The sequence below is a fragment of the Prosopis cineraria genome, unplaced genomic scaffold, assembly GCF_029017545.1.
Source record: "Prosopis cineraria cultivar Desert tree isolate PC_DT_omini unplaced genomic scaffold, ASM2901754v1 PC9, whole genome shotgun sequence".
NCBI lineage: Eukaryota > Viridiplantae > Streptophyta > Magnoliopsida > Fabales > Fabaceae > Prosopis > Prosopis cineraria.
Genome location: NW_026555340.1, coordinates 30620831 through 30646401, shown reverse-complemented (window position 1 = coordinate 30646401; position 25571 = coordinate 30620831). Strand labels below are relative to the sequence as shown.

General features: G+C 34.9%; 2 protein-coding genes and 1 pseudogene across 4 annotated transcripts; 1 reads left to right on the top strand and 2 right to left on the bottom strand.

The window, feature by feature from the left end:
- Nucleotides 1–1053: 1053 nt before the first annotated feature.
- LOC129320276 (cyclin-dependent kinase E-1) lies at nucleotides 1054–8319 on the bottom strand. 3 transcript variants are annotated; one of them, XM_054965641.1, is made up of 16 exons: nucleotides 7987–8319; nucleotides 6995–7105; nucleotides 6489–6592; nucleotides 6360–6402; nucleotides 6072–6170; nucleotides 5738–5807; nucleotides 5209–5303; nucleotides 5035–5068; nucleotides 4840–4924; nucleotides 4585–4662; nucleotides 3791–3838; nucleotides 3600–3632; nucleotides 3304–3412; nucleotides 2302–2511; nucleotides 2121–2190; nucleotides 1054–1688 (listed from the first exon to the last, which is right to left on the bottom strand). In XM_054965641.1, the coding sequence occupies exons 1-15, from the start codon at nucleotides 8230–8232 to the stop codon at nucleotides 2122–2124; spliced, it is 1434 nt and encodes a 477-aa protein (XP_054821616.1). In that variant the 5' UTR covers nucleotides 8233–8319; the 3' UTR covers nucleotides 1054–1688; nucleotide 2121. The 3 variants fall into 3 exon arrangements, with proteins under 3 accessions (XP_054821616.1, XP_054821617.1, XP_054821618.1); XM_054965642.1 differs by having other exon boundaries at nucleotides 1054–1675; XM_054965643.1 differs by lacking the exon at nucleotides 6995–7105.
- Nucleotides 8320–11682: 3363 nt separating this feature from the next.
- Nucleotides 11683–14876, bottom strand: LOC129319762 (filament-like plant protein; annotated as a pseudogene).
- A 2734-nt stretch (nucleotides 14877–17610) lies between these two features.
- LOC129319173 (CBS domain-containing protein CBSCBSPB3-like) lies at nucleotides 17611–23936 on the top strand. The gene is made up of 14 exons (XM_054964162.1): nucleotides 17611–17772; nucleotides 18216–18384; nucleotides 18471–18603; nucleotides 19884–20054; nucleotides 21215–21293; nucleotides 21408–21521; nucleotides 21683–21749; nucleotides 21916–22021; nucleotides 22093–22151; nucleotides 22633–22739; nucleotides 22821–22951; nucleotides 23120–23202; nucleotides 23290–23379; nucleotides 23513–23936. The coding sequence occupies exons 1-14, from the start codon at nucleotides 17639–17641 to the stop codon at nucleotides 23684–23686; spliced, it is 1617 nt and encodes a 538-aa protein (XP_054820137.1). The 5' UTR covers nucleotides 17611–17638; the 3' UTR covers nucleotides 23687–23936.
- The last annotated feature ends 1635 nt before the right edge of the window (nucleotides 23937–25571 follow it).

Sequence of the window (25571 nt, the reverse complement as noted above, 5' to 3'; positions counted from 1 at the left end):
TGTAAATGACGAACAACTGATTTATTTTGTTTTATTTTAGAAAATGAAAATGAAAACCCTAAATTTGCATTCTTTTTTTTTTTGGAGAATGACAGTTAAATCTCTTATAGATCTTTTTAAAAAATTAATTAAAAATGTCAATTCAAATAATTATAAAATAAAAAGTTTTAATTATAAATAAATATTTAAATATTAAATGTAACTCTTAAATTATAATAAAAATTTGTGTTTACATTTCGTAACGATTTAAATTGATATTTATAATTCATTTTATAAAAAATTTTATTAAAACTTAACTATTATTAATTTACTGTTTTCAAACTTAATTGTCATTCTTCCTCTTATTTTCCAGACCAAAACCCATTTTGGGAGCCAATGAATTATTGACTGGTTGACCACTGATTAGTAATAATTCATTAAAGAAAAGAAAGGCATCACAAGACAAAATCAGAGAAACGGTCATAGAAAAGTAAGAGAACGTACATTATTAACAAGCTGACAAGAAGACAGGAAAAGATTAGTAATTGAATTAAAAAAACGAAAAAGAAAAGACATGACGAGACAAAATCATGGGAAAATTAAGAGAACACAAGGATCGTTCCTTCGTGTTCAATTCCTGAAATTGAGGAACCAAAAACAAAACAATAAAAAAAAATTTGGTGAGTGGAATGGTAACTTCAAAACTCCATCCTGATCAAGCAATGTCTCGTTACTCACCCAAAAAGAAGGCAAGTCCGGTTGCCTTACTGTAAATCTTCGTTCATTTTTAACTAATATCTCATAACACGAAATCATTTGCATTTAGCAAAACTATGTAATTGGTATTTCTATTAATATTATTGTGTTTGGCAACATTTTCATAAAAAGTATTTTCTTTCTTCCAAGTTGTTTAGAAGAACATATTTTTAGGATTACTGGTTTCAAAAAGTAAAACTAATTATAACTAATGATTTTGTATGTGTACTTTTCATCTTAAAAGAACAACATTAATTCTTTTTTTTTTGAGCAAAAAAACAACATTAATTCTTTTGTTGCTTTTTGAGGGGAAAAAAATCTCCAAACTTTTTGCACCTTCCCAGCAGAAAAAATACATCTGTCATCACATAAAAACAGCTTCTACCACATGGCCAAGACGCCATAGATTTGGCTACTTTTCTGCGTCAAGATTCTTTCACAATCAATTACAACTACAGAAAAATGTTTAATTAAAAAAAAAATCACCATGTCAATGTAGAAGATCTGTCTAAAATAATCTGATTCCACCTAATCATAAAGATCAAAGGGAACAAAATTTTAATTTTTCAACGTTAAGTCCCTCGGAAGATTGTACCAACATAAGTTCTCTACTCCGTCTGAGGAAACGCCTATTGGACGCTTTGATGAAAGATTATAGGCTTTGGGAGTCTTATTAAAATACGAGGTTGTACCGTGGAAACCAGGATATACACATGACTCCAGTAGTTTAACCAACACTACTTTTATCCCCTCCAACGGATTCCATTGGCATATTGGCCATTGTAGCTCATGCTTTAGCATCCCGATTCCAGTGCATGGCAAGAATGATCTTTTTGACTGCACTAGGCCAGGACCCAATTGAGGCAAACCATTCCAAGTGGGGTTCCTGAATGAGTTCCCAGTACTCGAATGTTCACCACAATCTATCTGTACTTGATATCTACAGGCAAAACCTAACCATGAGATACAGCAGTTCAGCTTTATTGCAAAAATACTAAGGAGTTTCCAGGTCCAATTTACAACGTAAGTTATGCCAACAGAAACAATAATATTGGCAGAAAATTATAGCATGAAGAATATTATACACCATTTATTCTCTGCCACAAGACATAGTGAATATTAAACAAGGGAACCAGGCGGTGCTTCATTGGGTCCCAAAGAAAAATAGAATCCTAGTGTAGCTATCTAAGAAAGCAGTGTTCTTTGGTATTTCACATAGAATTCTCACGACTCCTAAATACACACAAAAATTGTTCATAGAAAATCTGAGAAATAGCCTGAACTAGTATAAATTTTTATATTTCCACCAGATAGGATACTCAAAATATTACTATAAGCATATGAGTCAACATCGCCACTAAAAGTGATGGAACAAACTGCATTACCTTAGTTACGCCTCGACTTTTGCTGTGGAGGGTATCCAGGCAACATCATTCCACCGTCTTTCCTTCTCAACTGTTCAACGATGTAAACAAGAACATCATTAGAGAAAAGGAGAATGAAAATTCAGAGCCCGCCTCCCCCTTTTTTGTCCCAACAGAAACATGGGAAAACAAAACACTGAACCTGCTGCTGCGGATGAGCCTGTGCAACACCTCGTGGCAATGGGATGCCACTAGAATTCATTCCACCACCCATCCCTGCCTGGGATGCAAGGTTATAAGCTTGCATAGGAGGCATCCTTGGCATGCCAACAACATTCATTGGCCGAGGGACAGATCTATTTGATACATGACCACCAGTCATGCTGCCAGAAACAGCATTTCCAGATGAAACCTGACTCAGAGAATAGGAAAAAAGTATAAACTTCCTGTAGCAGAAGTGGAGAACGTTTTATAAATGTGCATCTATGTGAGTGCACGCATACTTGCAAATTTGCAATTATGTAAATTATTCTTTAACGTGAACGAGCACTTCTTTAGAAAGGCAAGGAAACTGTAATTTCATTCAGGACCCCAGGTATCAAATGCACCCAAGTCAAGAAGAATATGTACGATTGGCTCAAGTAATTAATATCACATATATGATGTGATCTTATTTTCTGAAGGTTGAAGCGGGACTGCAACAGTTACAGATTAGTAAAGATACTTAGTCCATCCTCTCTTTGGAAGTCACAATGAATTATGTCAAGGCCTCATGATTTCCTGTGGAGTTAGAGAAAAAAAAATGTGCCAGTTCAGGTTTTGTCACTTCAAAAAACTACTTTTACTAGAGATAGATTTGGTCATCTCTTCATGAAAATAAGGTTTTAGAAGTAGTTTAAAGAGGGAAAGTTGTAAAACTCCTTCACATTCTTTATCAACTTAAACTTGAATACTCTCAAACCTGATTGCGCGCATCAGCTAAAAATTATCTGCAATTTATACACTAAAATTTTTTGCCATTATAGTGTTAGAAGGATAAGGCTGTAAAAAGCTAAACAAAGAAGCAATTCCAAACGCACACTTCACACGAAATATGCACAGCACTTGCATATCAAAGTTCCAACATTGAAATAGTATTCGTTTTCCAGTCCAGAAGCCCTTATTTGCAACAAAAAAAAAAAAAAAGAACAAAGATGTTGTGTACCGGTTGAGGAGGTTGCAAATTGGTTGTCCCTTCGAAATCTGTTGTTGTGTCAACTGGACGAGTGGGATAATTCACAGCTTTCTCTCCAAGTTGGCAGGGCACAAGAGCACTGAGAATTGGTATTGTCTAGTTAAAGTAAATAAAATTTATGGAATACAGGCTTGGATCCATTAAGTCAAACTACTAATGCATATGTATAGAAATGAAAAGTAATCAGCGGTGATTAAAAAGGATTTACCCAATAACAAACACAACAGAAGATACAAAATTAAAAGGGAGGAAAAGAAAGGCCTTACTTTCGCCCGGGCAGTGGTTCCATTTTGAAATACCTAGTTAAGAAACATAAATGCTTAAAAGATGAACAGTGAAACTATAGACATAAAAACATTAAGAAAATAATTGAAATAATTCAGCCTTTCTTATAGTTTAGTTATTTAGATACTTAAAAATCACATAAGAATAGCCAGGTAAAAAGAGAAGACCATACTCATGTTCCAAAGCTTGGGCTGCTGTTATTCGCTTTCGAGGATCATATCTGTATGTGAAAAGGAAATAAACGAATTATTTCAATAAAACAGCAAACTGTGCATCACACATCCACAATCACTACAGACAAAATCATAGCAAAGAGGAAGCAAAAAGGGGTTCCAAAGAGAATACTTCAGGATGTATGCAACCAAAACATGCATATTGTGAAACGGGAAAGTAACTTTGTCAGAATGCTCTTAGTAAATTTGGTCCTCTTATTGCTTTAGGTAATTAGGCAACTATGAATTTAATCCTAGAAACTCTACACAAGAAAATCAAAATCATGGAAGTCAAAGGTGCACACCTTAGCGCCTCAGGCACAAAATAGCATCATATATTATATTATATATAGCTTATTCAAAATAGGAAAATTTTGATGGGAAAATTATTTTTAAATATTATACATTACATAAAATATTTACAATTTTAGTATCGCATGACAACAAGAAGAGATACATTAAACCTGATGAGCTTTGAGACTGGAACTAGAAAAGGTAAGAAGACTATTAATAGGTGCATATAATAGGGTGAGTACTAGCCCTCATGAATGAACCATGACATCGTGGAGCTTGTTTCATTAAAAATCAGAAGCACCAGTCAAGTTTTACTCCACACTCTATTGCCCTTTTTGTCACTTAATTTGGGAATGAATTTTTATGACAACTTAATTTGGGAACAATAAAAGCATCATTTAAAAGCAAATCATATAAAAATTATATCTAAAAAACTTGGTAAAAGAAAAAGAAAGCTTACTCAAGCATCTTTGACAGGAGATCATAAGCAGGACTTTTTGGAGCTAGATGTACAACATTACAAAGGCTAGTGTTGTCACTGTTGGATGCACACATCAAAGGAGAAAATTTCCATTATTTGAGGAATGAGGAGCAACAAAAGTAGGAAATAGGTTTATCCTGCATTTTTTTTTCTTTACTGAATACTGTACTTATATGCATGAGACACATAAAATAATGACAAATTGCCACCTAAAGTATTGTCAAAAGATCTTACTATTTGCGCCCTTGTATATGCTGAAGATCTTGTTGCCAATGGGGAAGATATGCTAGGGAAGGCCACTTTTCTAATGTGGGATGGCCTGGCACAATAACAATGTCCAATGATGAAAGTCTGAAATATTCATTAAGAACATGAAAAAGCGCAGCACAGAGAGAGATACAGAGAGAGATACTTAAGCAGATGAGTTACCTAAAACCTTGAATATCTTGTCAAGTTGATCAAGCTGCATAATTGGTACAAGGATTTTATGAATTAGAATCCAAAATGGACAAGGTAATACCAATACAAACATTAAGTATCGCAGCATGACAGCAACAACCACCAAAAATAGAATCAGAAAGCTAAGGGTTACTGAATAACAACCTGAAATGGATTAGGTGTGGCTTTGACTTCTGCTCCTTGAAATAGTGGCTTTAGAGTTAACAGCTCAGCAAAAATGCATCCAACAGCCCACATATCTAAATGACTGTTTAAGGACAGATGACATCATCTGGTCACTTTTTAAATTAGAATCTGTAAGCACATCGAGATATTCAAATGCCTCATGATTGTTTATCTTTCTTGTAGACCCTCAAGACTTCCTCTCGTCTAAGATTCAGTAAAATCCATTTATAATTCAAGCAGCTATCCTAAGTTGATCTAGTGGTAACAATGAAACCAGGTACCTTGTCAAAAACAATTTGAGGCGTATCCATGAGAAAATTGATAATTTTATTTTGATAAAGAGAAATTGATAATTTCATTATGGTATCACTCTAAAGTTAACCACAAGATGCAACAGTACGTCAGTTCAATAACTTGAATGACAAACATTATAAAGCATACAACTTCTCTGGTGGCTCCTTGACTGCCCAGAAAATAAGAAAACAAAAAAGTGAAACTTAAAGGATACCAACAGCACTGGTATAATGTTTTGCCCCAAGAAGCAACTCAGGTGCACGATACCAAATGGTAACAACAACCTGCACATTATTATTTTCTCAGTCTAGTAAAATGAAAAACATCACCCAAATGAAAGCTCAAAAGTAACACAAATGGACAGCTAATAATGACAGACTTAACACGGTTGGATAAAAAAGGAAAAACTACCTACTCTCCTAAACTAAGGCCTACTAACAAAATTGGTACGTGAACACAGGCCTAACTTATGTTTTCACTTTATTTCAAAATTCAAACAGTAAACTGTATTTTGACTATTTTCTCAAGGTGAAAAAGATGCCCCATACTCCATTTTCAGATAATGGCTTTAAAGGTGCCTGATATATCCTTGCAAGTCCAAAGTCAGCAATTTTAACAACTCCGTGTTCCTCTCCTTCACCCATAACCTGGTCATAGAAGGTTGAAGTACAGAAATAAGGAAGTAGGCTTAGATATCCATGCATGAACGGAAAAAAAAAAGAACAAGCATGCTAAACACAAGGGGACAAGAAGGAAGTTGAAATGAAAATAAGCATAGCCATGTATAACAGATAAAAATATATCAGTATACAATGATAAGGCAGCTAGAGGCATACCAATATATTTGATGGCTTAAGGTCTCGATGGATTATCCAATTACTACAGCATAAATGAAATATGTTGAGCCCATTTATGTAGAAAAAATTGAAAAGGAATTAGTTTCAACGTCATAAAAGAATATTCACCTATGCAGATAGTTTAGTCCATTGAGCAGCTGCCAAAGTAATGATTTAACAGTATATTGATTAATAGAATGGCTGACTTTGTCCCTGTGATGCCTAATGATTTCCTGGCAATCATAATAGCACATTTACATTCAATTTGTCCAACAAGCTAAATAGATTTCTTTCCACCTATACATTTATTCCAAGAGAGAATTAAAAAAACAAAAATCTTTGGGGTTATTGTAATAATATAAAATCCATAGTAGGGCTAGATCCTTCAACATTAGTGGAATGCACGAAAATGAGTAATGGGTTTATTTGAAGGAAAAAAAAATCCAAGTTTCATAAAACAAAGACTAGAAAGTAGAGCACATGTATTTTGAGGTAAAAGGCATCATACCAAATATCAAAGAATACATATTTCATCAGATCTTTTTTGCAGATATCCAAAAGAGATGAATTTTTAATTTAAACGAATAAATTTGAATCCAATCCAAATAATACGCATCCTTTACAATTGTACTTACATAAAGGTCATGTTCAGCGTAATCAAAAGCTAGATACAGAGACATATCTGCATGATTGATGTGAACATTCACAAGCTTCACAACATTTTCATGCGTTATCTCCCTGAGTAACTGCAGCATAAGATAAAATACTCAAAATGAACTCTCAAGGCACCAGATGTGCAAAAATGACAACAATCAGGAGAATCAAAAGATTCTTAAAGTAAGTCTTCTGATTGCATTCCAAATATTTGATTTCACATATGAGGTTGTAGAGACCAAGGCCCATATAAACCCCAAATCAAAATCTCGTACTTCCAACAGGGGACTCAAGTCCGATACCATGCAATTGGGGTCCATAACATACCAACATGCTCAATAGCCCTAGTATCCACGCAGGCTCCTGCTAACATAGCTAGCCTTAGTTTCCCATTACGGCGTTGGTGTCACCACATGCCCCACAAATTTGCAATTGGAAGGAAGTGGACGGTTCTAATGCCAACAAACTTCAGCGGAGCCATGCCCTTGTGTATGGGGTTTAAGAGCCAAAGGTTCCTCAAAACCCCATGTTAGAATCTTATAATTAAAGCATGAGAATCAAATTTCACATTTGTCAACTTTGCTATTGGAATAGTAGCATTAACTTTTCCCTATCTTGAGAGAATAATAAAAATACCCCCCATTCCATTCCTGAATCAGACGTCAACACAATATTGGTCAATTTTGTTTCCAAATGGAGTGCATGAAATAAAAGAGCAAGAGTGAAAACCCAAAAGAAAAGGACAAGTCTTGTGGAACTAGTTCGTTTTTCCAAGGTGGGATAAGTGCATTACTTACAAAATTACAACAAAACAAAAGGGTAATTTCTGCAAATTCGATATCAAAATCCCTACTTGTGTTTCATATTTCATTGAACTCACTCCCAAATGGCCCTTCATGATACAGAAACTGTAATTGCAGCAGCCAGTAAAAAAGGCAAAAATGTGAAAGACAGAAGGGAAGAGGAGGCAGACCATAATTTCACGGATAGCGGTGGGAGAGACTCCGTCGCCATCCTTGGACTGCTTGAATTTCTTGATGGCAATTGATTTTCCGCGATTCGTCGCAGACTTAATCCTTGCGAGGAACACAAGACCATAGGTACCTTCCCCAATTTTCCCTATCAGATCGTACTGTTGTAGCCACTCAGGCTTATTGTAACTGCCACTGTTATTGTTGTTGGACCGATTGGTGCCGGTGGTACTATTGCCATCTCCCATGGCTTCTCCTCCTCCTCCGTGTCGCCACCGGAACCCGAACGTAGGTTCCCGAACCTCTAAATTTCTTTCCAAGCGGCCTGCCTACTGCATAAGCTGCTTCTTAACACAAAATAAGGCGGGCCCAGTGGAAATGAACTACACCGTTAGGAATCTAACAGATGAACAGGGGAATCTTCAATTTCATGTTAATTTTATATTTTATGTTGATGATATTGAATATTAATTTTACTTGATTATGTTAATATCAACCAACGTATAAATTTTTTTTATGGGATTGAATTTAGAGTTAAATGATTAAAGTAATGAAATTAAATATTTTAGTGAAGTCTATTAATATATTATTTGGATTGGATTTAATTTTGCATTAATTTTAATTAAACTTTTATGCTGATGAAAAAATTCAAGCACTGACATAATTCATCCAATTAATTCATTATATTTATTAATATTGTGTGGCTTAAGTAAGTCTTTCATTTTTTTCAATTATATCTTGAATCTTTTTTAGATATTTTGGCACATCCTAGCCTTTCTTTTTCATTTTAAAGATTTTTAAAATCCTTGGGTTTATTAAACATTCGTGATGGTTTAAAACAGCCTCATCCCTTCTGATAAAAATGTAAATAAAACAGCCTCAAATTATGAACAAAAGGTAACATGAAGGCAAGTATTAGGAAAATAAAGGCATCACAGGATTTTTTCACTACTAGACATGGCCTTGTTAATTCACCAAACCTTAGAAGCACCTTTTTTTTTTTTCGCGCTCCATCTATTCTTGAAGCGTCATGCTTAAGATGGTGCAACAAAATTTTATAAAATTTCTCAGTGGAACAAAATTTTAGTTACACTTGTTTTTTTTATTTTTAGAACTGAAATGGCAAGCTAAGCTTGAGATACACAAACAATAGCAAAACCAACTATAAACAATTAATCATTAGACTCAAGATCTTCCAAAAATAGCTGATGACGTTAATCAGTAATTATCGTAATATTCATATCAGAATGATGAACTATTTTGACTATGTAATTTACACATTTCATGCCTTCTCCATTGCAAAACTGAGTTTCAAGTCCCAATCTCAATATATCAGTTTTTTGGTTGTCATAGTAACATCCTCAAAGAGATTATTGGCAATATCAACTCTAAATAGAAGATTAATAGCATTAAGTGTGTTAGAGAAAAGTTGTATGCATTTAAAACCATGGTGGCTGTAAATTTTCATTCGTGATCATATCACATAAACTTCAATAATAGAGACTATAATTGCTCGTAGTGTTTGTTGGAAGCCTAATATCCATTCTTTATCAGCATTCTTGACTAATCCGCCACATGCTACTTGTTCATGATAGTGGATAGAGGTATCAACATCCATGTGTATGAATCATTGGCTCGATCTGCTCCATGTGTATGCTTTATCAATAAATTCTTTAAGTATAGCATGTTTATACTTGTAGTAGTTGGAATCTTCCATGAGGAGAAAAATGCTCGAGTGAATAAGATCTTAAGCATTAATAATAGCTCCTTCAAAAATTCTCTTACATTTGTGTTTCCATAACAACCAACTAATATTTGTGAAGACTTTAATCTATGGCCACCCTGCGAAGTCTCATTTTCCTAGGATCTTTATGGAATTTTTTCACAGCCAGCCCTTAAGTTATCAACAAAAAAATGCATTAATAAAATTAGGAGAAATCACACAATCCCACGCCCATACCTTACAGGCAATTTGGTAGTATCTCAATATGTAGATAACACCCTGTCATTGTCACACTCAAAAGGACACTTAAGAACATTGGTAAGATCACAATTGGCTCTTAGAAAATTTGTTAAATTTCTCTTATGGGTGACTTGGCAAAAGAAGAATTCCAAAATGCTACAGCACAGCCCCAAAAATCAAAAAGGAGCTACCGGGAGTCGAACCCATGTCGCTAGATTCAAAATCCAGAGTGCTAACCACTACACCATATAACCCTTTTTGACTTTGTGTGCTATTTTTACTAATTCACGTCACAGCATAGATTACTGTTCAATCAATCAGATCTAGAGCTTCGACAGCAACAATGGACCTGGTTTCGGATAAGAAAAGGAAAGGAGTTTGCATTGATGAAGTTATACAAAACAACACTGCTTTTGAAGATTATTGACCACTAACTAGAGCTAACCCTTGCAATTAGCAAACAGTCCTGATAGTTGGAATGGGTGTTATTAAAATAATGATAATAATTTAACCCAATTTTAAAGCTAAGGAAGCCACAAGCAAATCAATTGTTTGCGATTTAAGGTTAAATATTTTAATTTTTATATAACAACAAACGATTAGATGAATTATATAAGATAAAAAAATTAACTATGATATCATGCAAATTGATTATTTCAATCTAATTTGAATGTCTAATTGAATGTTTTGTATATATTTTTTTGGTGAAACTTATAAACAATATAACTTTTATGAATATTACACATAGATACATAGATCAATTGTTGGTCAAATTAATTAAGTTAAAATCAGATTTAATTAGATTTTCACATCACATCCTTACTATTCGCTAAGGGAAAAAAATTTTAGACACCTAGTAAATAATTTACCAACTAGTGTTTGTTTGTGTTCCTGTTTCCGCTGCTGAATGTTCTTGTTTCTGGAATGATAGATCAAAACACAAAATGGCACGACTAAACAAAAGCTAAAAAAACCCATCAAAAGTAGGAAATTGCCTCATTTCAGTAATATTCAAAGTTGGAAATTTGAGTGAAGCGGGCTTATTCAAGCTTAACCCTAACCCAAACAGGCCTGACTTTTTAAAAAGCCCGAATAGCTAAGCCCAACCTGAATTTCTTCGGGCTTCAAACTTTGGATGGCCTAAATACCCAAAATTTATTTTTAAAATGATCTTCACTTTAAAATTAATTATTTTGTTTTATAAAAATATAAAATATATTTTTTTATACTTAAATGATGTATAGGACTCAAATATATGGTATTTTAATATAAAATAACCTAAAACTTAAAAAACTAATATTTCTCATATTTTATATATTTTGTAAAGTAAAATTTTTTTATTCGAGTATTTGGGCCAAGCCCGAACCTGATCGGACTTGGCCCAAAATTTCTAAAATCGTATTTTTTTTAAATCCAACCCTAACTTTTTTTGAGTGGGTTGTGGCTAGCCTGTCAGGCTGACTCGAATAACCGATTCTAGTACTAATATTCCTATCCAAGAAAATTATTTGCTTTCATATTAGTATATTATTATTACTTATGCAAACGCTAGCACACACCCACAGGCACACAAGTAACTTTACAGGGATGCATTTTGAATCCATAAGTTAAGAATTGGATAAACAATGATTACAGAGTAGAAACTTAGCATGTCTTTTCTCTACCCATTTTTTTAGTCACTTTATATTTATTTTTTTGGGGGGTTATCTTTTCTCCAACTTTCCCCCTATGATTTTCAGCGTCGTCCTGCTCTGCTTACGCTCTTACTTTTGAGGGATGACTTTCCAAGACCATTATGGCTTTTCTCAGAGGCAATATGCAGGTTTCTAAATATTGAGGACACAAAATCTCTTTTTTGGAAATTCAAATCACTGTGACGTAATTGTAAGAGTTGATCTACACCTTTAGGACTTTGTTTAACTTCACTAGTTAGCTCCATGGGTTTCTAAGAATCAAGTGGAAAGTCTTCCAATGTCGCAAGAGACTTTAAACGCTGATCAAGAGATGCAATGGTTCTCTGGCACTCTGCAAATCTACTAGCAGCCAATGAAAGTTCCTTCTCCTGCAATGGAAGATCTAAAAAATTAAAAAAAGATATTCATTAAAATTGTTGATGCATAAAATCAACAAATATCACTTATTTTAGCTGACTAATCAACAAATGCAATTCCAAGAAAGATTCTGGACTCCCACTAGTTATTATTTCCCCCAAATATTAACAGATCATAAAAATATGCCTGAAACTAGTAAACTAACATCAATCGACAAGCTATACTCTAGGTCAATCAAAAGACCATGATTATGCGCGTACATACATGGAGGTCATGTTTAAGCATAACATGTACTTGATAATTTTTATTATAGAAGGCTTAATATGGCAAACTGACCTGCTTTAACTTTAATTCGCTAGTAATTCCTTCCTTATCCAGTATCTCAGTTTCTCTCTGAAGCTGATCATCATGCTTTATTCTTGAAAGCTCATCCTCCAACTTCTCACACTTGGCATTATACTCAGCTGACAAAGCTCGCTCCTTCTGAATCTCTTCCTCCAGTGAACCAATTCCTATACCTTAGTTTGAAGAATTGTGAGGTTTGAACCCGCTACCTCATTCTTTGTTTTGGCTTCCTCTAGTTCTCCATATGCTTCTTTAGTTGATTTTTTTACCAGATCTAGCTGAGTTTGAAGTTCTGCTATCTTCAACTCTGTATCCTTTATTTGACTCTATGATACAAGTAGCTGCTCTCGGCACTCAGCCAATTCCATCTCAACCTTAAATCTATTAACCTCCATCTTCTTTAGGTGTTCTTCCAATTCAGAATACCTTTGAATCATAGATTCCATATCAAATTTGGTTGTGTTTTGGTCACCTTTAGGCTGATCTAGTGATGGTGCTGCCTCAAGAAAACTACTTCCTCTCTCTGGGTCTGGCAATGCAATAAGCCTTTCCATCTCAAGGAAATCATCCATGAGATTAATCTCAATGGAAGTGGCCATATGACTTTTTCTGGTAGTCTTGTCATTCTTGAATTGATCAAGTTCTTTAATCAAAGCAGATAGCCATGACCATGAGTTAGAATGACTTCACTCACATTCATTGGCATCATTTTCAATTGTATGCAGCCTCTCTCCACTTTTTGACAAGCTATCTGTGAAGGAATCTACATAAACTGAGGAAGCAGTCAAAGACATATGATCATTAGTAGAGCATGTTTTATGAGCAATGGCTTTTAGTCTCCTGCACTCAACTTTAAGCTTAGCAACCTTCATAATGCTTTCTAAATGTTGCTTGTCTGCTGCTTCTGCAGCTTGTGTACTTAAATCCCGCTTAGTGATCATGAATTCGATTTCTTCGAGTTGAGATCGTAGCTCAAGTTTAAGGCTTGCATTCTCTTTATCCACAACCTCAAGTTTCTGTCTAAGATCAAAACTAATTGATGCAATAGTTTCTGTTTTAGCTGTTTAAAACTGGGTCTCAAGCTCAACAACTTTACCCTCAAGCTCTGATTTTTTTGATTCCCAAACAAGAGAATTGTTTGCAACTGCTTCATGGATCTTTCGTTCTTGATCTTCTCTAGATTGTCGAAGCTGCCTCGCATACTCCTTGAGTTCCCTATCAAGTTGACTAACTCGGTCTTCAAGATGTGAATTGTTCTACTTTGCAGCGTCAACTTGTTGTTTAAAAGACAACACATCATCTTCAGCCTTCTCCCAACCTAAATATAACCAGAAGCCAACATCATGTAGTTCAATTCTTGAGTTCCAAAGCAAACAAAAGAAATGGCAAGTGCTAATTGTGAGGCCTTCAGAGTCGTTCACATAAATTCAACAATATCACCACAAACATTAATGTCAACAACAGCTGCCAAATCATTCCATAAATCTTCGAATGCCAAATCAGGGCAAATATATTAGTGTACGAGTAAGTATATTCTGACTTAAATTAAATGATAAAGTATTTTCAGGATTGGACACGTGCTCATCATTCTTGATAAGACGGACGTTGATGATGTAATATTTAAGGAGAAGCAAAAGGTAATGACTAATGAGTATAAAGCCAGAAGACTTAATTAATGATCTTAAATGTGATACAGCTGCAAATCCTAAACTGTTATTCTTAGAAGATAAATATGAGTTGCAGGATGCTTTATCATGAGATTTTCTTCTTAATCTCTTAATTTTCTACTTTATCTAGTTAGCAGATAAATACTTGAGATTGCTTCCTCGGTAACATTTACATACTGCTTTATCAAGTCTTCTTTGACACTAATGCCCAGGAGAGCAGCGGATAATTTTTCTTTTAGAATCTTCACATCAGTAACCTCTTCTTCATTCATGACTTCCGGAGATGTAGTAGTAGTTTGGGTTAGATATGCCTTCAAAATCATGGCAAAAACATAAGATCTGAATCTATTTCAAGACAACTTTAGAATAATCAAAACAGCCACATATCTGATACTTGACTGTGACTCAGTTACCGGTAAAGGCCTACCACCTTTAGAAAAGGAATACTTAACTTGCAAAACAAGGGATAATTGTTTGCATCTTGCCTAGACACTGCAAGCTATCATTTTCAGAAAGCGAAACAATGACCATAAGATATTGTCTGAGAAGGCTTATAAATTTGTTATTTTGCCACAAAAATAGCAAAGATAGTGATGGAAAGAAATATAATCAGACCATGAAGGATCATGAACACTGAACTCTAGCAATCTACCCTATCAAAAAGAAAGGAAAAGAAAAGGAAAGAAAGGAAAAGTAGTATTAAAAAAACAAAAGAAAGAAAGTGGAGTCAATTGCAACTGTTATACCACTGCATACCTGATCATGGAGGAATCTTTCTGAATGGGATGACATTGATCCCAAACTCTCTGTTTCGCCAGACTCTTGTCAGATAATTTCCTGCACCATAACCAACTCCGATGTTCCATCTACAATTTAAGCAAGATTAATACCTTAAATTAACTCGAAAATACTTTATCTGGAATTTCACTTCACAAACGCCATTGGCTACAGTCTTAGTCTTAGCTTAAAGTGAAAGAAACCTAGACATTGCTCTGGGGATAGACATTGCATTAGACTTTTGTCTAGCTTATGAATTTTGATCAGTACGTAAGCATGGAGTTGGAAAAATCTATAAGTAACATTTATGTAATCTGAAGAAATTTGAAAATAAAATAAGAAGGTAGTTATCAGCTTTGCTTAGAATTCACTTATCAGCTCATCTAACACCATTTTAACATCAAGTGAAACTGCCTAATATCACTGTCCACTCACATGATACTGGTACATAGACAGTCACAGTGCCCTTTTGAAGAGGGGGTGAAGTACTGCATTGAATGCCTATTACTTGAGACTCAAAATTCAAACAACTCGTTCGACAGACAGGTACCTACCAATGCCAAGTCTCCCCAATTTCACGCGACATCATAATATCTCTAAAATCAAAATCCAGAAACCCCAAATTCCAATGCAAAAATACCTTTTAAATAAACGCACAAAAACCCCCTAAAATGTTAAAATAGAAGTGAGATACCTTAACCAACTGCAAGATCATGAAGCCGGAAATGAATGCAGAATCTGAGGAATGTCAGAGGGAAAAGGAAAGAGCATGAAATAGAGACAAGAAGAGGGTAGGACCATCAAGATGAAGCAGTGGAAGGCTGTCTTAAAAAGTCCTCACTGCCAGACAAATTTAACTTTTTCTGAGGAGATCTGTGGGTAAAATTTTGTTCAAGGTTTTCAAACCAAGAGGATGTTATTCTTGCACCATTGATCGTCGAGTTTCCCTACTACTATCATACTGTTCCGACAGTACTGGGCTAATTATGAGGATATGGAGCCAACTTATGATAAATATCATAACTTAATTCTTTTCGGGCTGATTATAGCTATAATACGGTGAGTATATGAGACTAATAGAAGATTGCCATCTCATTCTCCAATGAGAATGCCTTACTTTTTTTATTACCTCCGTTGAAATAAAATTTATAGAGAGAATTTGAATATAAGATCACACTATATTTTTATTTGGGATAATAATAATAATAAAATCTTCTTAAAATATATAAATGACAATTTAATCCCTCAAAATATCATAATTCTCCTAAAGTCTTTAAAAACATTTTTGGCATTAATAAATTTATATAAATTATCAAATTATTCTTATTGAAAAATCTTTCTTAAATTTACAACAATACAACAGTAAATCACAACTTTGCATGTTAAATTTCTTATTTGTTGTTGCATTGTTATGAATATGAGAAAAGTTGCGAATATAAAAAGGAAAATTATGAATTTATTTTCAACAAGGAAAATTTAATAATTTAGATAAATTTATTAAAAAATAAAAAAAATTTCTAAAAACTTTAGGAAAATTATGGCATTTTGAAAGATCACATTGTTATTTATATATTTTAGGAAAAATTTTATTGTCATGTTCCCTTTTTATTTTTAATAACAAAAGGGAGAATGACAAATAAATCCTTTCAAAATAAAAAAATGATAAAAAGTTATGTGAAAATGTGATGATACCTTGTATATGTTCCAGAGGACCTAATTGCCATTATAGTTTATAATGAAATGACAAAAATACCCTTTAATTGTTCAAAGTTCAACAATTTTTTTGTGTTTACAACTTTAATTTTAAAATTTACAGCTCTAGTTTAGCAAATGATTAAAGTGATTATGGCATTTGTAACTTTTTTCATCATTTTTCCTCATTTAACAACAATAACAACAAGCTTTTATCTTATTGAGTGGGGTTAGCTATATAGATTGCAAGACATCATTATACTCTATCAATTTTTCTTCAATTAACATAGTATAATAAAGTTTTTTTATTCATAACTTTGATTTTAAAATTCACATGTTTGATTTAATAAATGATTAAAGTGGTTTATGCATGCATTCACAATTTTTTCACTTTTTAAATTAAACAATATTTTTATCAATTCATCAAAAGTTTTAAGGACAATTAGGTTCCAAATTATTATATTTTTATTTAGGATTTATTTGTCATTCCCCCAATTAAAATGACACTGGATGATCAAATGATTGGGTTGAAATTATATTTTGTTATGGCCCAATTACCCTTCATTCATTAAAAAAAAAAAAAAAACTTCCATCCCACCTCTTTCCTGGTGTTGATCTCGGTGCAGGAAAGGAATCTGGTTAATTAAACACCATAAATTTATGTAGAAAGATGAGTCTCACGGTCACCTGACGGGGCGGTACTCCTTACAAGGTTAGAGCGGGAATTAGCGAGCGCCAATCAACTCCCACTCTACTAAAATGTTAGTTTGCAAAATGCATTCATTGAAATCGAAGTACTTGGCATAACTTAAGTCAGTAAATCTAGTTTTAAAAAAAAATTTCAAGAACAATAATTGCAAATAATACTTCTTATTTCCAAATCCAAATAGCTAGAAGTACAATTATGAAGTGGAAAAACTAATAAAACCAAAATTACTATAAGTGATTTATTTTTTCCTAAAATTAAAATCGAAATATTAATTAAAGTTGACCCTTTCATGGGCAGGGCAAAAGAAAGATCAAAGAAATAGAAAATAGAAATCCAAGCTTTTGGCGAGAGAGGGAGAGAGAGAGAGGAAGGTGGTGGGCGCAAGGTTGGAGACAATATCTGAGGGCAATAGAAAGAGACAGGCAGAGAGAACCGGTGATCCGATTGAATATGAGCGGTCTAGTGGCTCCTCTTGGTCCGAGGAGGAACACCGCCAACCATAAGCGAGCTCCCTCCGCTTCCAGAAGGTCCCTTTCCGGCGAAAATGGCAGCGGCAATGAACCTTCCTCTCCCACTGATCAACCGTAACTCTCTCTCTTCCTCTTTCTTCTTCATTATTTACATTGTTTTCTATGCACAATTACGCTTCGAAAATAAAACTATATCCGTTGTATATGTATATCGTTTCCTGTCGTACCCGTCATTCTAAGCGTCTTTGGAGGAGTTCGTCGTCTCAAATTAAATTTTATCATTGTATGTTATCGAGCTTCATTTGGTCGTTTCATGCATGTTGAACGTCGTGGCTTCGTGTTTTAATGGGTGAATTTCCCATGTCTACGGTGGATTTATTTTGCACGTAATGCTTCAATCATGTGCTGGTTTTGCCCATGCGAGCATTATAAGAACGACAATGTCGCTTACAAATTTTTGTTTCGAGTTCTTTCCTCGAAACAACATTATGTAGAGCTTTTCACGGATGGGTTTCTCGTTGACATTTTTTGTTTAATCGGGTTGATTCGCGAATCAGGCCAGCTGGGGAAGATAGGTCGGTCAAGAAGCTTCGACTGTCAAAAGCCCTCACAATTCCCGAGGGCACCACGGTTTCTGAAGCATGTCGACGTATGGCAACTCGCCATATTGATGCTGTTTTGTTGACTGATGCTAATGCTTTGCTTTCTGGAATTGTGACTGACAAGGTGCATTCTTACTTTGTCCATAGAGTGCGCTTGTATTTTTTTTTTTTCTTTATGGAATGTTTGAAGCTTGTATGTCTTGTGGTCAGGACATCGCGGCTAGAGTTATAGCCGAAGGATTACGGCCAGAGCAGACCATAATGTCTAAGATAATGACACGTAATCCTATTTTTCTGAAATCGGATTCTATGGCCATAGAAGCTCTACAAAAGATGGTTCAAGGTTGGCTTCCCTCTCACGATCACATTCATCGTTGTTATTGTTATAGATGTTTGAGTTGGTAAATTAAAAGTGGGATATCATGTATCATTGCCATCAACTTTCTAGTTTAGTTGAGTTTGATCGAGCTCTTTCGTTGAGCAATTGGATCAGATCTTAGTAATTACTTTATCCCACACTAGTTATTACATCTTGCACTTTACTTCTCCAAAAGCGGGTTCATTTTAATGAAAATATTATGGAACACCATGATGAGAGCATTCAAACTATGTTATATGACCATTGATTATTAGCTCCACACTTCGCCATGAACATGGGATTTGTTACATGGCAGCTCAGCTCACAAATTAAATGTTGGAACGTATTTTTTAGACTTTTGTGTCTATTACATTTTTCTGTTCATTTTCTAATCCGTTTTGTGTTTTTTCTTTTAGTTGGTTACAGAGGAGGCAGAATGCCTGAGGAATGCGGAGTGGAGAAAGGGAGGGTTATAGATTTTATATATTTATATCTTAGTTACTACAACACAAGAATCATGCATTGTAAAAGCGTTGTGACCTATATGATAAACAATTATATTTGATGAATCTGTTTTCAGAAATGTCACGATCAGTGTTAATCAAGGCCCATGTTTTAGATACCTTGACATTAGCAATTCATGGGGCCTTGGAACCGGGCGATTACTTAATCATCTTTTCTTTTATCCTTTGGTCTGTATAACATGGATTAAAATACTAAGTTGTCATTTTTTGTTTGTTTATTAACCCTTCAACTCTTTCTTCCATGATGTTCCTACTGCTAACTTGGTGCTTTCAGCCTTTTTTATTTACTAATTGAATAATTTTTATGGTTTACATTGTTATGGCTTTTGTTTGTGTAATGATTTTTGCTGGCATAAGACTTCACTAGATTTGCCATATTAAAAATAGACCTTTTTTTAAACTTTGGCGTGCTTTCCCCTCTGTTTAATATTATTTTCCTTTGCCCTCTTCTCTGCGCCCAATGATGTCTAGTGAAGTTACAGTCTTTCATGTATACTTCAACCTTTATCTGATATTGTAGTGACTTGTACTATTATTTTGCAATTAGGGTCTTATTATCTGTCTTTTTCCTGTAAATAGGTTCCATTCGTTTCTTTAATTAGTTTATTTTCGGATTGCAAGACTTGAAATGCCCCTGTTATATTTTCTTTATGTTTACGTCTTATACTAATGAACCTACAGGATGTCTTACGCATAATAATTTCATCAAATGAGATATATTTTTTCCTTTTCAACTGGAAGGTAAATTCAGGCACCTCCCTGTAGTGGAAAATGGTGAAGTCATTGCCTTGCTGGATATCACCAAATGTCTTTATGATGCCATAGTTAAGATGGAGAAGGCTTCAGAGCAGGGAAGTGCCATTTCTGCTGCAGTTGGAGGGCTGGAACGTCAACGGAGTAACAGTTTAGCTGGTTGGAACAATTGTTCTTATAAGACATTAGAGTACTGAACTAATGATTTTCTTTCCCCCCCCCCCCCAAACGAACTGAACTAGTGATTGTAAGTAAATTTACTGAGCTACTTATTAGGTCTCTAATTTTGCCCAGTCCCCTGCATTATGAAATTGATCCTCCTTAAGGGTAAATTGATAGGATTAGCACCAATAACAGATAAAAAGAGAGACAAATAACAGATAAATGAAGAGAAATTCACTGGATATCCTCTATTATGAAGGGAAAATGTAGAGAATATGTCACGGTTATGATGCAGGTGATCGTGTCAGAATACACCCACTACTCAGCTTCACACACACTAATTTCCTACTTCAAACATCAAACAAGAACAAAGAACATGAAAGAACTCTCACACAACCTGGTTTTCAAGAGACCGGGCCCTCTCCACAAAGATGATACCACTGCCTACCTTTCCTTTGTCTCTCCCCACCCCTTTTATTGAGTTGGATTTTCTTCTCTGTAGAGAAGAACAGAGGAGAGACCAGTGTTGATCCGGATCATTAAATTGAATTTAAAAATTAAGATTTGAAAATTTTTAAAATTACAGATTTAATTTGAACGGTCCAGATCTACAGTAAACATAAAGGAGAGAAACCCACCCTCCTTTTACCCCCTCCACTACCCCGACAGTGTCAGACACCGTTATTTGCTGTGCCTTTCCCATTCTGCCCTTGCCTTTCCTGCTCTTGGGTGTTTCCTTTGGGCTTCCTTTGGTAAATATGGCCCCACTTGTTGGAATACCCAACATAAATGTATAAGGATTTTGGTGTAGAGTTCCTAGCAATGGGGAATCAGATGCTTTAAGGAGGACTATAAACAGATAAAAAAATCTTGGGCATTATTTATGGGTCTTTTAACTTGCAAAAACTTCTTACCTTCAATATCAATCACATGTGCATTTACTTTTTATTTGTCAATTTTTCTTCCACAAAACTTTTGGCTTCTCATGTTCCTGGTGTCTTGAATGTTTCGAATTGTTAAAAGCTACCAGCCTTAAGTAATTTTATTGATGAAAGAATGGCCAGATTGTGGTACAGCTTGCTAGATCTGTTGCCATATATTTCCAGCATATAGTAATTATTCTAATACTACGTTTCATTTGCTGTCATTTTTATCAGCTCCAAACACTTTCATTGAAACATTGAGGGACCACGTGTTCAAGCCTTCCCTGTCAACAATAATTGGTGAAAATGCAAAGTATATTCCAGATTATATTTTCGCATTTTTGCATTGAAATTGCAAAGAGACTCACCCATATTTTCAGATATTATTTGTGGTTTTACCAAGTTGTCTAGCTTTATGTATTCACAGGGTTGCTATTACATCAGTGGCAGATCCTGTCTATGTAGCTGCGAAAAGAATGCGGGAGTTGCATGTTAGTTCTGCCATTATAGCGGCGGGAAACAAAATTCTGGGGATACTCACGTAATATCTATTTCATAGGACATTCTTTTCTTTGAGAAGCCCATAATATGGATATGGCAACAACATATGTATTACATGCTTTTCCAGCAAGAATCCTCCTTGAACAATCTATGAATCGGACTTTGACTTCAGAACTTTTAATATTTAAATATCTCACGCAGTTCAAAGGACATCCTCATGCGGGTTGTGGCTCAAAATCTTTCTCCTGAATTGACTCTAGTTGAAAAGGTTAGTCCAATTTGTCGTTTTTGGAACTTTTGGATGTAATTCTAGTTTGAAAAGTGGGGTTTATAGTGAGATTCCTTTTCCTCTTATTGATGTTCATGTTTGCATGGAAATTTTGTCTGATTTGGATTTATTTTCACGTCTTCTCTTCCATACTTCTTTTCATTAGGTAATGACTCCAAATCCACAGTGTGCATCATTAGATACCACAATTCTTGAAGCACTGCATATGATGCATGAAGGGAAGTTCTTGCATCTTCCCTTGCTGGACAGAGGTGAGTTTTGCCTTCTTAATTTCATAGGTAGTTCCTGACATTGTAGATATTGAATATAATTTGTTTTGCAGATGGAAATATTGCTGCTTGTGTAGATGTTTTACAGATATCTCAAGCAGCGATTGCTATGGTAAACATCATATTTGAGATAAATATTTCTTTGCCTAGCTGGAGGGAGTATCCTTAGAATTTAAGGGATATTCCAGATTCTGACGCCTTTTTTATTATTTTTACATCTATTGTTCTCTTGCTGGACATTTAATTGAAGATTTTTAGTGGTCAAAAGAATCCATATGTTGGAGAACATTGTTGTCAGATATTCTTAATGATGATAGTATTGAGGGTATCCATTTTCAGTTGGAGATTGCCACACTTTTGATCATAGTTAATTTGAATGTTTATCTCTCGTCAGCATCAAGCGTTTTGTGGTTTTAGTCTTGTAGAAGTAATGGACCTTGTTTTTATTCCTTTCCCTGTACCTACATGACCTTCTTTTCTTCATCAGGTGTTTTAAGACAAAATCAGAGGTGTTATAATTTCCATTTATATCTAGTACTCGCATTAGAGCATATAGGTGCCTGCGTCAGATAAATAAATGGTGTATTTTGCAGGTCGAAAGTAGCACGGGAGGGGCCAATGATATCTCAAACACAGTTATGCAAAAGTTTTGGGACTCAGCTTTTTCTACAGAGTCAATGGAAGATTTTGACTCTCACAGGTACTCTGGTGGCATAGATTATGCTCAGATTTAAGATATGGTTTTTTTCTTTAAATCAGCCCTAAAGATTTTTTATTGCAGTGAATTTTCTGGGCTAGTGGCTTCAGAGGGGGGAGATACTGCCAAGTCTGTAGATCCGTCTGTTGGTTTTGAAAATTCGTTTTCCTTTAAATTTGAGGATCTCAAGGGTCATGTACATCGATTCAACTGTGGTAAGCGATTATTTTGATGAAAGCATTTTAGGAATTCTAGCCCCGTTGCTAGTAGCTACAGTCATATTGTTCTGGGTCCCTACCCCGTCTAATTTAATTGTTATAAATTGAAAGAACTTTCGCTCAAATCATCTCAGAAATATTGTTATCTTGCCTTTTTTTTTTTAGGCGTGGAACATTTTGATGATCTTTTATCTGCTGTTATGCAAAGAATTGATCATGTTAAAGATGGAGGAGGTCCTCAAATTTTGGTGTGTTTTATGCTTACTTCGATTCTCATACCTTTTTGTTTTTGCTACGTATGTATAAGTTGTCCTTCTGACTTCCCTCCCTTTCAGTATGAGGATGATGAAGGTGATAAAATTTTTCTCGCAAATGACAATGATCTTGCTGCTGCTGTCAACCATGCTAGATCCATGGGAATGAAGGTAATGATGCCAAGTTCTCTTATAAATTTTAAACAAGGTGCTTCTGGCTTCCTGGGATCTATTCATTCGGATGGGACGCATACACACGCGCGCACAAATGTATGTTCTGCTATAAAACATGTTTGTATTTCAGGCTTTAAGGTTGCATTTGGAATATGCCGATTCAACCAATATTACGACACCAGAATCCAGTACGGCAACTAGAGAGAGGGTCAATCCATTGTCTTTGCGCTTTGGTATCATTGCAGGGGCAGTTGTTCTAACAAGCATCGGTGTGATGGTCTACTTAAAGCGCTCCAAACAGTGATGTGTTGTCAATTTTGCAAAAATGTTCTATATATGCAGGCTGTATAAATTTTGAAATACTCGCAATTGGCGGATGTTAGGTCTGGGATTTTGGATTCAGAATTTTGCTCCTGGTGAAATGCACATATCACTTGTAATCTTTGGTTCAAAATCTTTTTGGGTTTTTGCGATATGTAATTATATATACACGTTGCCTCTGAAATTGATCTGAAATGCCGTGTAGTGCAATTGAGAGAGGAACCGTTTCAACTTAGCAAGTGACTTTGTTTCGGAGTGTAATTTGCTTGTTTCTTTTGGCTGCAAAAGTCTCAATTACAATTGGCAATGTTTCTTTAAATGTCTTTAAAAAGTCATGAACTTGTGTTGGGGCCAACAATGATCATGCGCAAAGATATAAATGAATTAAGTTCCAAACACACTTGTGTTATTAACACACTAATATTATGATCATGGACATCATAGGAAAAAAACGTATGCATGCAGATTAATTATATCACACGCATCTTCAATTAGGCCTTGTCAGATGAACACCTTTTTTTTTCCGGCTTTTGCCTGAACATTAGTTATCACTGTAGGATTACGATTAATGAACTTTCTTTTACATAATTGGCCTAGCTGTGGAGAATCTGTGCACATGGGCATGTTGATTTTTTTGCCCCTGTATTGAGACACTGATGTTGAGAAGGACTTCAGAAGATGAGAGCTTAGAGAGGGCATGCAGGTGCAATTATGAGGGACGTGTTGGTGGATGCAGTGTGTTTCACTGCAATGCAATGACACTATAAATGCATCTCTCTCAGATGAAAGCTCTTCTTCAGGGCATGGGCCGTCCCTCTTTCTTAAGTTCTGTGGGTCATACATATGCTTCGTAATAAATGTATCTCCATTTCTCCAAGCTGTTTTTATTAATTATTTTTTATTTCCCTTTTTTTCCTTTCATATCAGCATTTTTTGTTATTCACGCCCAGATAGGGATAGTTTCCACCATGCTAACCAGAGGAGTGAATCCGACAAGAAAAAAGTCATGGAAATCGAATCCAATTTTTCCTGTCGTTCAAGCTTCTGAGTAGTTTGTCGCCGGGTTATTCGTTTTTATTTTGTTTTATTTGCTCTATTCTCACGTGACACAATACAAAAAATTGAGCCGAAGGAAACACTCGCAAGTGACGCTGGTAATTTTTTATATGTATCTAACCCAGCCCAGTGTAGCATTTTTACGAAAAACTCAAATCCCCTCTCCATTTTTTCTGGCCCTGGGTTTGTTTCTCCTACTTTAATTTTCTAAACTATGTATATATTCAGGTTAAATTTTAATTATTTAATTTTTTATTTTATTTTTATTTAACATTTTAATTTTAATAATAATTTTATAAAATATAAAATCTCATTGGTTAAAAATTAAGTATAAGAGAAGTGAAGATAAAAGGAGAAACATGGGGGAGGGAATCCAAGTCTACACACGCACGCACGCACACACCCATGAGTCAGCGTTTGGTTTCAAATCAAAATATGAATCTATTATGTGTATGACAACAATATCCACCCTTGAACACTTCAACCATGTATGCGCTAGTTGCCTCCTTGTACTTTTTCACCTATAATGAAATTTCTTCTTTTTCATCAATAATAAAGTAATGTAATTTATACACACTCGAGTCATGAGTGAAATCCAAGGATGTGTGCACTTAGTGACTTTTTCTCACTATCGTCATCGATCAGACGTGCATACGTGCTTGATTCTACTCAATTCTGAAATTGGACTCACGTCTGAAGGAACCAAACCCATTTTAGACTTTGTCCTTAAAGCACGCAAAGGACTGCTATGGTTACTATTATCTAGAATGATAATTCCAGTTAGATTGTGAGATGCAAAGCAAAAGCGTAAC